General features: G+C 40.8%; 1 protein-coding gene across 1 annotated transcript; it reads right to left on the bottom strand.

The window, feature by feature from the left end:
- Positions 1 to 870: 870 nt before the first annotated feature.
- On the bottom strand, positions 871 to 13,444 carry LOC129370527 (uncharacterized). The gene is given in 21 exon segments (XM_055046568.1): positions 871 to 1,327; positions 1,421 to 1,524; positions 1,600 to 1,759; positions 1,858 to 1,988; positions 2,172 to 2,304; positions 2,393 to 2,554; positions 3,783 to 3,908; positions 3,983 to 4,131; positions 4,211 to 4,458; positions 5,097 to 5,301; positions 7,527 to 7,629; positions 8,171 to 8,268; positions 8,364 to 8,526; positions 8,616 to 8,749; positions 8,860 to 9,340; positions 9,487 to 9,648; positions 9,747 to 9,875; positions 10,102 to 10,250; positions 10,343 to 10,590; positions 10,670 to 10,854; positions 13,237 to 13,444. Coding segments are annotated over 21 exon segments (3,528 nt in total). The 5' UTR covers positions 13,394 to 13,444; the 3' UTR covers positions 871 to 1,226.
- Positions 13,445 to 13,508: the final 64 nt, after the last annotated feature.

The raw sequence follows: 13,508 nt of genomic DNA, 5'->3' as shown, positions 1-13,508 counted from the left end.
TTACTCTATAGCACTAAGGAGACAAAAGAATGAAAGTAAATAAAAAAGAGACAAGATGAGAAAAAAAGTGCTCTATTTTACTCAAACATAAACACTATAATTGCTTATATTTTATTTTGGTTTTCAGGGGTATCTGAACTCATTGGGAAGCTTTTGTTGATAAGCAGCAAGCTCAGTTCGTTAGCTCTGCAGGGTTTTTCCACCCAATAATTTTTAATAAGAAAAACCCAGTTTTTTCTTAAATGTTGTCAGAGTTATTGTGTGCTTTTTTGTTTTGTTTTGTTTTTCTCAAGAAGACCTTATTCTGCAATTGACATGTAGGCACCTGTGTGGTGTTTTTCTGTTCCAGAGGTTTACAACTTTCGTAATCCAAAGAGTAATTTTTGTCCCTTACTCCAACTAACTAAAGCTCGTTTAGAGCCGTAAATGTTACACGACCTTTTCCAAAAAATACAAAAAATAGAAGCAGCATTCAGCTTCTACGTTCCACAAATCTGGAACAAACTTCCAGAAAACTATAAAACTGCTGAAACACTGACTCCCTTTAGATCTTGACTAAACCCCCCTGTTTAGAGTTGTATTACAAATGTAATCAATTACAAATTTAACAATGGCACTTGACTGAATGTTATGTTTTGATTGTTGACTCTATGTTGCATGACTTTTTGTTTTTGTGTTTGTTATGACGTAAAGCCTTTTGAAATGCCTTGCTGCTGAAATGTACTTTACAAATAAAATTTAATTGATTGAACCTCTAATTTTCTATTTCTACAACACCTGTCATTTTTAACACCAATCATTTTATTTCTGATTTTACGTTCTAAAGTAGAAATAAAAACAAAGACAAATACACATGTTCTCCATCTTTTATTGTTTTTACATTTAAAAACATCAACTGGTTCTTTATAGCCAAAGTTATTAAGACCCAATATTGAAACTACAAAAAGCCACTTGCATCTCTGTTCTATTAGATCTTTTTTTTTCTACTACATTGGTAGTTTCCATACCAAAACAATCTTCCCCAAAAAAGAATTGTAATGGTATTTTTGCTCATTGCTAGGTTTACAGCATTATTGTATGTTTAGCAAAAGACATGCAGACATTTTTTTCTCGTCTTCTCTCCAAGCAAACCAAAGAAAATGCGATTTCCTAGTGAGCGGAAACATAATCGGTATTTGCCATGTGTCTGAATCTTGAAAATCCTGAGTGAAATACAGAACAGGTGCTCAACAACCCAGCCATAAGTAGTTCATCAGAATGTTAAGCGCTCTTCTTCGTTGGTAGTGGTACTCTGTTTGTCTTGAGCCGGAGGAAAAGTACAGATGACCTACAAAGGGTCAGGCGCATCATTAGACATTGTGTTGAGCCACAGCATGATTTTGCCAGAGCGACTAACCTTTAACCGAGGAGCACTACTGACCTCTGTTCTCAAAAGCAGCATCCACTCTGTGACCAATCCCAGGCAGGTGCCTGTGGATGGATTTGGGGTAGCCACGGTCCATTCTGCGCCTCCCTTCGTTGTAGCTGTGCGGAGAACATTCTTTTAAATGAAAGGACTTTCTGGATCTAATTTTGGGGCTTGTTTGTCGCATCCTTCACCTCCAGTATTTGTTGTTTACAAAGAGAAGAGTCCTGCTTATAGAGGACACATGAACAGCAGCATCCACCTTGGTGACCGATGAAGGGAAGCCGAAGTCAGTGAGACGTTTGGGATAACCAGGCAGGACGGTTTTACCTCGAAACTGCCAGTACTGATTCCCTGAAACAAGAAGGATTATGTTAGACCAGCATTCCTTATTTATTTTTCTATTTATTAATTCCTCAACATTACATTTTTCATTTACAGGTAGTTTATACCTTCAAAGAAAATGACAGTATTCCTGTTCTCATTCTCATAAGCCGCGTCAACTTTGCGGATCCCAGGCCAGACAGACTGAATTTTATGCCTGGTGATGCCCTCCCAGCGGCTGCCCTTTCTCCAAAAATATCTGAGAAAAGAAATAAGACAAAAAAAAAAAAGATCAAATGAAAAATTATGACAAAGTTACAATTTAGTGGGAAAAGATACCAAAAACCCAAAACTTTGTGGCAATATGCACAATTTTGTTGTTGTTTCTTCATCATTATAGGATTTAGGTTACTTAGTTAAATGATTGTAGGAAAAGCCTCACCCGTCTTTAAAAAAGAAAAGCTTCGCTCCTATTGTGGTCACTGCATCAAACACCAGGTTCCCGTTGCACCTGTCTGGAGCAGGTTCTGACGTTGGCTCAGGCTGCGGTTGTGGGAGAATATCTGATCGGACTCCTTTCAGAGACGAACATTGGAAGAGCAGGAATTCAATTCTGCTTTATTCCTCAATGTTCCTGAGTGTCTGCAGTCGATTCGTTCTTACCGTAGAGAGCCTGAACACCTTCTTTGTCGTCATTTGGCAATGTGTATCCGTCTGTGTTCACATATTTGTAGGTGGGGAACATCAGGGATGTCTCAATCTGAGAGTGAACCAGGCCTAGGGCATGGCCAAACTCATGTGCAGCAACTAAAAACAGGTTGGCTCCTGTAAAAACACACCATTAAGGCCATTAAGACAGCATTAAAAGAGAGCCACAATCAAATCTCAAAATATTGATCTTGCATGAGGGACAGATTTCTCTGGCCTCAAAGTGAAATAATTGTTTTTGACGTTTTTGTTGATAAATTTTGGGGGTCCTCGGCTCTTGATGTGCACTGTGCCTCAGCCTCTTAAACTGTGGTTGTTTATTAGTGGAAATGGAAGAACAAGCTTTTTTTTGGTACATGAAAAAATGTAGGAAGTCTTCCTGGGAGTGAATGAAAAACAAAAATATACCAGTAAGACTCTGAACTGATAGCTAGATGTCAGGAATCGAGTCTGTTCAGATTTGTTTTCTGATGATTGGAACCATCAAGGCCGACAAGACGGCATGCATAGCGACTGATTTGGGAATGTGGCATGATACGAACTTATTACCATCTGTAATGTACAATTTGTGTAACAGAAATTTCTGTTTTGGGAATTAAGTGCCCTACAAAGGCCTAACTGTATGACACAACCCATTCTCTCTTGAGGTAAGCCCCTTGTTGTTTCGTCTCATTGTCCTCCTCTCCATTTGCCTAACCTTTCTTTCATAGGGTTGGCTAGTAATTCATTTTAGGCAAGTTCCTCCTGCTGCTACCATGGTTTCATTGTTTAGTGGGAATTGGGAAAAATGCAGAGTCTCCAGTTCAATTCACCTCTTCACTTTTCTTCTTCCATACCATGGTGTATTTTAATCAGCATTCAGTATTTTCATGTGCTACAGGCATAAATGCTCATAAAAAGACTCCAGGTTTGGCCTCGTGGCTTTTGGCTAAGGGACGTCTTCATCATAGAGGTTTTTAGCAAACATCTTTCTTGGAGAAAAAGTTGGTTCAGACCAAATTTCTATAGATTATATCTAATGAATGGCTCAGGATTTGATTGGAGTGTCTCCCAGATGAGCTGAAATACGTAACAGGGGAGTGGAATATCTTGAGCCCCTTCCAAGACGCTACATGACTTGATCTCTAATAAGCCGAGATGGATGGATGGATGGATGGATGGATGGATGGATGGATGGATGGATGGATGGATGGATGGATGGATGGATGGATGGATGGATGGATGGATGGATGGATGGATGGATGGATGGATGGATGGATGGATGGATGGATGGATGGATGGAGGACTTTTGGATCTTGTCTTATAATGTTTCAGTAACAAGAAGCTAAATTTATTCAGTCTTTACCTTCTGAGGTTAGAGTCCAGTTCTCATCCTCATCAAAGTGGGTATCCCCTCCATTGCCTTCTCCAGGAGAAAACGCATGTGCCAGTACACCATTCTGACCATCAAATGGAGCAAAGTCCCCATGGTCTGCTTTTCAAACGAGATGAGGATCAACACCCAAACAGGCACATTAAAAAGACAAACGTGTGGAACATGGTCACCTCCAGAGTTGAACTTAATCATGATGTCAGCTGTTTCACTGTCAGACTGCTGGAAATCCAGAGGAATAATATCACTGTAGAGTTTGAAGGCTTTGGCTATGGTGGAATCAACTTCACTTTGACTCATATCTGGTGTGTAGTCGGTAATCCTATTTTAGGATAACAGAGTAACGTGTCCACAAGTTTTACGTCTGGATGACCCTCATGCAGAGATTCTGATTGCAGTACCTGTATGTGACCACAGCCTTGTTCCACTTTGGTCGGCCATCAAAGTGGCCGTATCTGGCCATGTCGTTGAAACCACAGCGGGGGCGAGCCATCACTCCCAGCGTGTTAGAGTCCAACTGCCCTGTCACTTCCAGACCAAAGAATTCCTGCATTTTCCTTAATGTGTCATTAAAAGAGTCCAGAGAGCTCCGCACGACAGAGGAGGGGGAAACGACCCCGACTTAGGAGAAAAACTGAGACAGGTAGTTCTGGAAACAGAGGAAAAGTCAATGTACTTTTCCTCTGTTTATTGTAAGAAGACCAGTCAGATAAAAAGCCAGGCATGCCATGGAGAAGATCTTAGATTAAACCAACATTTACATATTTACTAAGGTTATCTCAGTTATGGGTATGCAACATATGTAATACATAGGGGCGCCGCGCTAGAGTGGGCGCCAGAGCGGGCGCCAGAGCGATAGCAGAAAATATTATTTCTATTCGGCATTTTCTGTATTTAACAGCTGCAGATGCACTATAGTTATTAGGCACCCTTTCCTAATACACACACACACATACACCCACACACACACACACACACACACCCCCCCCCCCCCACACACACACCACACACACACACACCACACACACACACACACACACACACACACACACACACCACACACACACACACACACACACACACATTAACGGTGCTCCATTGAAAAAAATATAGATAAAAAAAAATCTATATTCAAAGGTGTCTGAGTACATGCTTTGTTCTTAAATAGGCTAAAATACACTTAATAATAGAAAATATCTTTTATATTCATTTCACAGGCTTTCAAGTTGACAACTTAATTAGATTTAACATGAGCCAACGAGGAGTAAAGCAGCTTATGTTTGTTACCTGGGCTTTGGAGAGATTTTCTTGATTGGGTGAAGAGGTGGGCATGGCTCCACAGGTCGCCATACATGCCAGCATCATCACAGCTTTTACAGCGTTCATCAAATCCATTGCACTTTCCTTCCAACACAAAGGCAAAGAAGAACCTTTCAGGTCTTCTTCACATGAAGAGCTCCAGTGGAAGTGGGAGGCAGGACAATTTGCATGACTGGGCAATAAGACATTCTTGCAGGTGTTTGAACAGGCCTGTTTGGTTAACAGCTAACTGTTGACTGGGAGGATTCAGATTTTTTTACAAGTAAAATGTATTTTCTTTCATTGTACATGGGAATGTAGGGAAATTCAAAAATTTTGGAAAGAAATAATCAATATCATAAAAGTTCTTATCTCAAAGGATGTCGCACTAGATCCGGGTTTTCTAATTTTAGGTTTGTATCCAAAAAATGTGTTAACCAAATGTGAACAGTTGTTAATTGATGTCTGTTTACTTCAAGCTAAAAGACTGATAGCACTTTTCTGGAAGAACACATCAAGGCCAGGGACAATCTAATGGACCAGACAAATGCTGAAAACTTCACCACTGGAACGGATTACGTATCTCCAAAAAGGGAAAAGTGAACTCTTTGAAAACACTTGGAGATCCTTCTGGAATTTTGTTGAATGAATGGACTTGTCACAAGATGGAACTGTCAGTTAAAGTCGAGTTTAACGTTGAAATGGAATGTCAAACAAAGGAGCCTCAATAGTGGACTACGCTTCATGTGAACTTAAAAAAAAAAGATATATGCAGATACATATGTAACCAAGAGGGTGTTTGTTAGTCTTGTTTGTATTTGTTTAAGGCAGTTGTACTTGTAAAAAGGAAAAAATCTAAAACAATAAAAATATTGTTGGAAAAGAAAAAGTAATTTCTCACATTGACTCACATGCAAACAAATACCCTGTTATAGTTTCTACTGTACATTGACGGTACAGAGAAGCACCTTTTACATACAAACATACACATTTTTGCTTGAGAGAGACCTATTTGATTCAATTTAAAGACAAATCACACTTCTAGGTTTTCCCCAGGAAATGATCAAACTTTGCACTCAAAACGAAGACAGACACATTTTGACCTGAAAACACTGCAATGTGAATTTTTAGAATGTACATTATTCCCTCTTGGAGTGTTGTGTGAGTGTGGTCTTATTTGTCCATGATGCTTCCTACTGTCACCTTGAGACAGTGATTTTCCTTCAAAGTGGTCCGAATACGAACAGCATTCGATGGGAATGATTCGAACAAAGTGCTGTTGTACAGTCTTTACAGTAAAAAGACTGTACAAGACTGGTGTCTTTAGCCATCAAAATGGCTAAAGACACCACCTTGTCCGTCTTTCAAGACTGCTGCATGCCAAGAAACTGTTCTTTTATTACTAAGAACTGATTTTGCTTGGAAAATTAGTAACATATCCGGTTTTTCCTAATAAGTGTGCATGTTGTGTGCAATATGTTTTGGTGAAAAGCAAAAAGCACACTTGATTCTTGAGTAACATGAGTTCAAAATAGACTTGAGTTACTTTGTTAGTTCCTTAATTTATGTTTAGGTTCAAGCTCTGCGAGAAGGCAGTGGGCAGGCCATGAAACATTTCTGTGAGTGTCGGAACAGACCCAACAATCAGTAGAAAGATAACATCACCTTGTCGTTTAAATTTTTTTTTCATGATTCTGGGTGCTTTTCTAATTTTCAGGATTGCCCTGTTTAGAAAACAGCAGTGATTTAAGAGTATGGTATTTCCTTCTTTTTGAGCAGCAACTTTCACTTTTTTTTTAAGCTTGTGATTTGTTTCGTGTAGGGAAAGAGAAATGCTTTGGAGTGAAGTACAGAGGGAGCTGTGAGACCAAAAAAATATGAAGCAACCTTTCCGCTGATGCCGTTATTTTATCTGTAGAATGATCTTAATCTTATATTACCAACATTTTGTCATTTACCAGCTGCACATCGGAGAACATGATGAAGGCTTGGAGACACACAGCAGTGCTTCTCAAACAGATTTCTTCATCTTGAACCGAGTCACAGTCCTAATCCTGTTTGTGTTTCATTGGAAATTTTTGTGAAACACCAACGCAAAGCAGTGCGATGCTGACAAGTGGCAGAAAGAAGGATATAATTTACTTTCATTCTTCCATTCTAAATGAAAATCTAGGAATGTTCTTGTGAAAAGAAAAGATGAGCATAAAACATTGAATGATGATTCTTTATTCGCACATTCATTGGACAAATAACGATTACAACTCCAACTAAGTGATGATATTTTGCATTATTATTATTATTATTTTTTGGTTATTTTTTTAATTCATATGCTTAAATTTTATTCCACCACCTCTACATGAAGTACATTCTTAGATAAGATGAAAAGCTACGTAATGCCAAGAGAAAAGCGCTTTAAGCTAATTACAGCCAAGCAGGTAGGTGTTCTTCAGCTTACGCAGCAACTTCCCGTTCCACAGGTCATACATGTACATGTAGAGGCCACTGTAGATGTAAACATAACCTGAAAAACAGAGACTAAAGGTTAGATTCTTTGATGCCAGGAAAGGAGACCTAATTCATCAAACTGCCCCCCCCCCCCCCCCCCCCCCCCCCCAACAGATAAGCAGGTATATTCAATCGCTGGATGGATGGATGTTTTGTATGCCCATATTTGGTGTTAAAGTTGAAATGCTAAAAACTTCTGACACGGCAGGATGAGTCAGCTGTTCACACTTCTAGGTTTTTCCCAGGAAATGATCACAAATCAAACTTCGTGCTCCAAAAAAAAGACAGACTCATCTTGCACTGAAAACACTGCAATGTGAACTAAAAATTTAAAGCTTAAATATTGGGCACTGTGGTCATCATGGGAGGCTTATTTGCAAGTTGATGAGCAGAAACTCCTTAGAGTCAGTACACCTGGCTATTTCATTCCCCTATAGTACTACAGCAGTTAGCCTGGTGTCTCAGAAAACAAAACTCGACAAATGAGCATTTGTACAAACTAGCATTTAGAGTAAAGATAATATTCCCTGAGTTGTTAATGCCAATGCTATATTCACCTTCTTTCTCGGTGGCTGCTGCCACCTGGTTGTTCATTCCGGAAAACGTCAGGCTCACCCAGGAAAAAGATTCCACATCCCTTCTGCTTTCATCATAACTGAAGCAAAAAAACCGCAAAAAGTGTAGATGCATAAAACCAGGGCAAATAAATGTTCCAAGTTGTAAAGGGAGATCAGTGCATGTCTGACTCACATTAAGTAGAAGTAGCCCTTCCAGAACATATAGGTTTTTCCAGACAGAGTATCATGAAAAGCAGCGTCGATTTTCGACAAAAAACTTGGCAGACCGAATTCAGAGAAGGACTTCGGGTAACCTGGTACCGGCTGGGTTCCAGAGAAGGCCCATACTTTAGAACCTTTAAACAAAAAGCAGGGGCATCAAAGAATGACTACATCTACATGTGAAATAGGACTGATCCGGTGAATGACTCTGGAGGAATATTACCTTTGAAAAGGAAGACGTTGCCGGTCTCTGGGTTCTCGTAAGCAGCATCGACGCTTGTTGGGCCGTTGGGCCAGAAGCTTGAGATAAGACTCTTTTGTGGCGTGCTGCTCTCGGAGCTGCTGTGCCACAAGTAGCTGAGAGCAGACACGAACATAAGCATCAGGTGCTAATGCTAAGGAACAATGCCCTTCAAAGTTTTGATTCAGATGTCAGCATTTTGCCATCGGGGATGGATGTGTTTTACCTGTCCTTGAAGAAAAACATTTCTCCTTTCAAGGTGGTGACAGCATCAAACTCCACAGGTGAGTGGCAGACATCAGGGATGGTGGGAGCCTGAGTTGTAGTTGTTGTGGTACCTCCAGAAGGATTTGAACCTGTTGTAGTTGTTGTGGTACCTCCAGAAGGATTTGAACCTGTTGTAGTTGTTGTGGTACCTCCAGAAGGATTTGAACCTGTTGTAGTTGTTGTGGTACCTCCAGAAGGATTTGAACCTGTTGTAGTTGTTGTGGTACCTCCAGAAGGATTTGAACCTGTTGTAGTTGTTGTGGTACCTCCAGAAGGATTTGAACCTGTTGTAGTTGTTGTGGTACCTCCAGAAGGATTTGAACCTGTTGTAGTTGTTGTGGTACCTCCAGAAGGATTTGAACCTGTTGTAGTTGTTGTGGTACCTCCAGAAGGATTTGAACCTGTTGTAGTTGTTGTGGTACCTCCAGAAGGATTTGCACCTAGAGGTTAAAAATTTCAGCACAACAAATTTAAATCAATAATTTCTTGTTCACGGAACTGGGTATGATCAGCATCTTTCCCCACCCCCAAGATTCTTAACAATGGTTTGAACTTTCTCCAGAGATGTAATTGTTTCAGCACTAACCATAAAGCGACTGGATGCCTCTGACATCATCTTGGGGCAGAACAAAGGTGTCGGGGTCTTTGTATGAGTACAGAGGGTACATGAGAGCAGATTTATCTTCAGAGTGGGACAAGCCCAGAGAGTGGCCGAACTCATGGGCGGCAACCAGGAAGAGGACGAAGCCTAAAGCAGAAAAGTACATAATGAAACGGCCATCTTGGCCAATTTCTACAAAGAAAACAAAGTCCCTTCCCAAAATAATGCATAAACGACCGGCTTACCACTGCTTGAACGAAATGTGAAGGTCTCATCTTCGTCAAAATGAGCGTCTCCTCCGATGTCAGGAGAAGGAGCAAAGGCGTGGGCAAGAGTCCCGCCAGGCCCGTCAAAGGGGTAGGAATCACCATGTGCTGTTCGCAAAAAGTGTCTGATTAGATTACAAACCTTGTTCGACGCAACCTTTTCAAACATGTTTAATGTTTCGATAATGAAGTGACTGAATATTTGTTGTGAATATTTGTAGCACACAGCAAAGTCTGCAAAGAAATGCTTTGCTGTTTCTCCCTTTTGATGGAGCCACTAAGGATATAATCTTACTCCCCGTGATATTCTACAAGAAAAGTTGCTTCCACTCACATTGGCGAGCAAAGGAGATCATGATGTCAGCCGTGCCACTGGTAAGTTTTGTGAAACTCAGAGGAGTGACTTTGGCCCAAACCTCAAGAGCTCTTCGAATGGAGTCATCCACCTCTGCCTGAGACATGTCGGGGGTGTAATTCTGAATCCTGTTTTTGCAAAAAACAACAGAGTCAACCACATCAGTACCATGGCTGGGTATGACATATTTTACTGCACAGGTCCTCTTCAGACCATCCACCTGTATGTGATGGTGTTTTTGCTCCATTTGAGGTCGTCTCCAAAAGTCGAATATTGGGCAATTTTTTCATCTGGGACTCCGCAGCGGGGCTTCTTCATCACCTCCAGGGTGTTGTCATCCAGGGCCCCCGTTATCCGGAGCCCAAAGAATTTCTGCATCTGACTCAGCTTCTTGCTCATTGGGTTTTCTCCTTTCCGAGACGACGGGTGTTCCTCCTCTGTCAGGTTGAAGAATCTCTTCAGGTAGCCCTGTTGAAGGAGAACGACACAACCCAATGAGAAGTCAATGAAACTTAAGGAATTGTCCAGGACAGAAAACAAAACGTACCTTTGCAAAACGTTCATCTTCCACTGCTACTTTGGAGACAGGCACACAGTAGACTGCGGCTGCAAAGCTTAGTAGCACGTAGACACCGAGAGACTTCATCCTTCTTTCCTGAGTTGGTTCGTAGTGATACCCACTGGAGTCAGCTGTTATATAGGGTAGATGGTTTGGGGTTAAGCAACCATCCTCTTGGGACACAGACACAGGAAGAATTGCATGGATGAAAAGGGATCAATGAATTAGAGGAGAGGAAGATAAGTCCAGAAAAAAGCTCTGTAATTAGGACAAGACATCATATGACAGTGGCATGAGAAGGCTGATTGCTGAAGTAAACATAATGCCATAATTAAGCATTGTGAAACAGCCTGTAGTTTGTACTGTATATATTTCATTTAAATATTGATGTAAAACTGAATTGATGATTTGAACACTTTTTACTTCGTTTTAGTTTGTATTTGAATATGTTCCTAATTAAAATCACAGATTATTTATACCAAAGGATTCGCCTTTATAGCCAAGTTACATTGTTTGCCCTTCCTTGCACAACCTGTTGTTTCGTAACACGTTTTGCGCTCTTGACATGCTGACCTGGAAACACTCCACGAATGCATCACGAAGGCCTGTGTTTGTGTCAAGCGTTCTTTTAATCGTCTGCTGCATGTCGGTCGATGCCGGGAATCCAGAGATCTCCACTCACGAATGTCTACTCCAGCCCTGAGGCTCCTGGCTCTGCCGATAAGTCACCAACGGAGTCGGAGTGCTAATCTGTACAAGCTGGGTCATGCCGTGAACAAAAGCAGCCCTGTTGTCTACACATTTTAAAGTTTACCATAAGTCAAACCGCAATCCTTATGATCGTAGTGCAACTGCTGCAACTTGAAAAAGATGTGATATGATTGTATGCTGGAAGGCACTGTGTGCTGTTTGGGCATGTTGTGCACAAAAATAATTAATATTTAGCAAAGTTCTCGCTAGTTATCACTATTTAACTGCAGTTTTCCATCAGTATGTCATAAAATCCTGCGTCACGAAAGAACATCCCATTGTAACACCTCAATCCTTTTGTCCCAGACTGCATTGCAGTTACTGTTTCATAACAGTGGACACCGGGAGGGGCAGAACCGTCTTCATTGTGTAAAACGTCTCAGTTCTGATTGAACAACACACGTAAACGCGCTGTGTTGAAACAAGAAACTGCAACCCAACGAAACGACTGACATCCATGCCGCTATGATGCGTCCATCTTCTGCTGTCACCAGTTCACCAAATGGCGCTTGTAGCTGTGCATTTCCTGTGGTCTGCAACAAAATCTGTCACGTCTTTGACTATTTTTGATGAAGGGACGAAACTCTCGTCTGTCTATCAGTTCCGTCTCAGCATCTTATTTTAGCCCCACTACTCATTCGTCACCAATCATGACTAAGAATGATTGGTTGTGACACCAGGAGTCAGATCCGCACGGAGAAATACCTCTCCCACACAATTTTATTCAGCCGCTTTTCTTTTGTTCAACACAATCATGAACACAATTAGTTATAAAGGGAATATGACTAATTGTCGGATTAAAATAACAACATAAAAACCTGGTGTTTTGAATCACAACCGGATGGACAAAACGCAAACAAATGAGTTTTATTGATGAGTAATTCAAACAAAAGAACAGTGTATTTGAATGGAAATCGCAGCTCCTCAAGACTGAGTGAAGCTGTGTTGGTCAAGGCACCAGACAGATAATTCCCCCAACATGTTCATGAGTGTGTCATGATGGAAAGAAATGCACTGCATGTATGGAGAGAGAGACGACAGAACACACAAAAACATCAAGAATACGTAAAAGGACAGATTGGGTTACTGAGGCCAGGGCAACAGGAGCTCGTCTAAACCTGATTTTACATTCCTGAAACTGCAAAAAACGCATTGGTAACTGGTTACCCTGTCTCCTTTAAGATTCAGAACAACAATAACCAATAGAGAGTTAAGGCCACACACACACACACACACACACACACACACACACACACACACACACACACACACACGCATGCACTAACTTTTTCGAGTTTGTACCCCTCTCTTTATTATGAGACATAAAACACATAAATACATAATTGCGTGAAGAAAAAAGTTTTCTTTTTCCCCCACAAATCTAAAGTTGGTGTTTGTCGAACAGATTCTCATTTTCAACAACAACCTGTTCAGAAAACATACAACAGAAAACAGCAAAATATAAAACAGATTAAAAAATTTAAAAAAATCAAAATAATTGCAAAAGTTTTCAGTTCTTTTTTCTGCTGCAGTGAGATCAAGAAAAATTCTCCACTCTGATGTTTACCATTTCTTGACTTTCTGTCTCATCTGAAGATTTCCATGTAAATAACTTGCCTCCTGTAAATGATCTCAGAGTGGAAAATCTAAATAAAACTCCCCACGGTATTGTTTACCTAACTTTTTCTTCGGAGCCACCATGAAAAAACTCCCCCTCTCCTTCCCTTCAGTCGAGCAAAGTTGTGCAATCTTACACACACAGCATGCATGCACAGGATCTGGACGCTGGTCCAGGCTTAACTTACTGTGACAAGCTGAATCCTCTGGCATGAAAGAAAAGCTGAACGAGGCCAAAACCTGAAATCCGCCAGTCTCAGCGCTGCAGCTCGTAATTTGACAATTAAAAGTGTTTCCTGTTGTTTCTGTAATCAGATGAGTCCTGATTGCATGGCCCATCCCCATTTACTCACCCCAACAAGAGAGAAACACCACAAAACCAGGAACATTCCCTCTCTGACTGTTTCTGCTGGTTAAATTTCCTCGTATAATACAGCATGGAAGCGGGCAACCCTCCCCC

This window comes from Poeciliopsis prolifica, unplaced genomic scaffold (assembly GCF_027474105.1).
Source record: "Poeciliopsis prolifica strain line A6 unplaced genomic scaffold, Auburn_PproV2 SCAFFOLD024, whole genome shotgun sequence".
NCBI classification, from domain to species: Eukaryota; Metazoa; Chordata; class Actinopteri; order Cyprinodontiformes; family Poeciliidae; genus Poeciliopsis; species Poeciliopsis prolifica.
The sequence above is the reverse complement of the archived record's forward strand: the minus strand, read 5'-3'. Positions and strand labels throughout refer to the sequence as shown.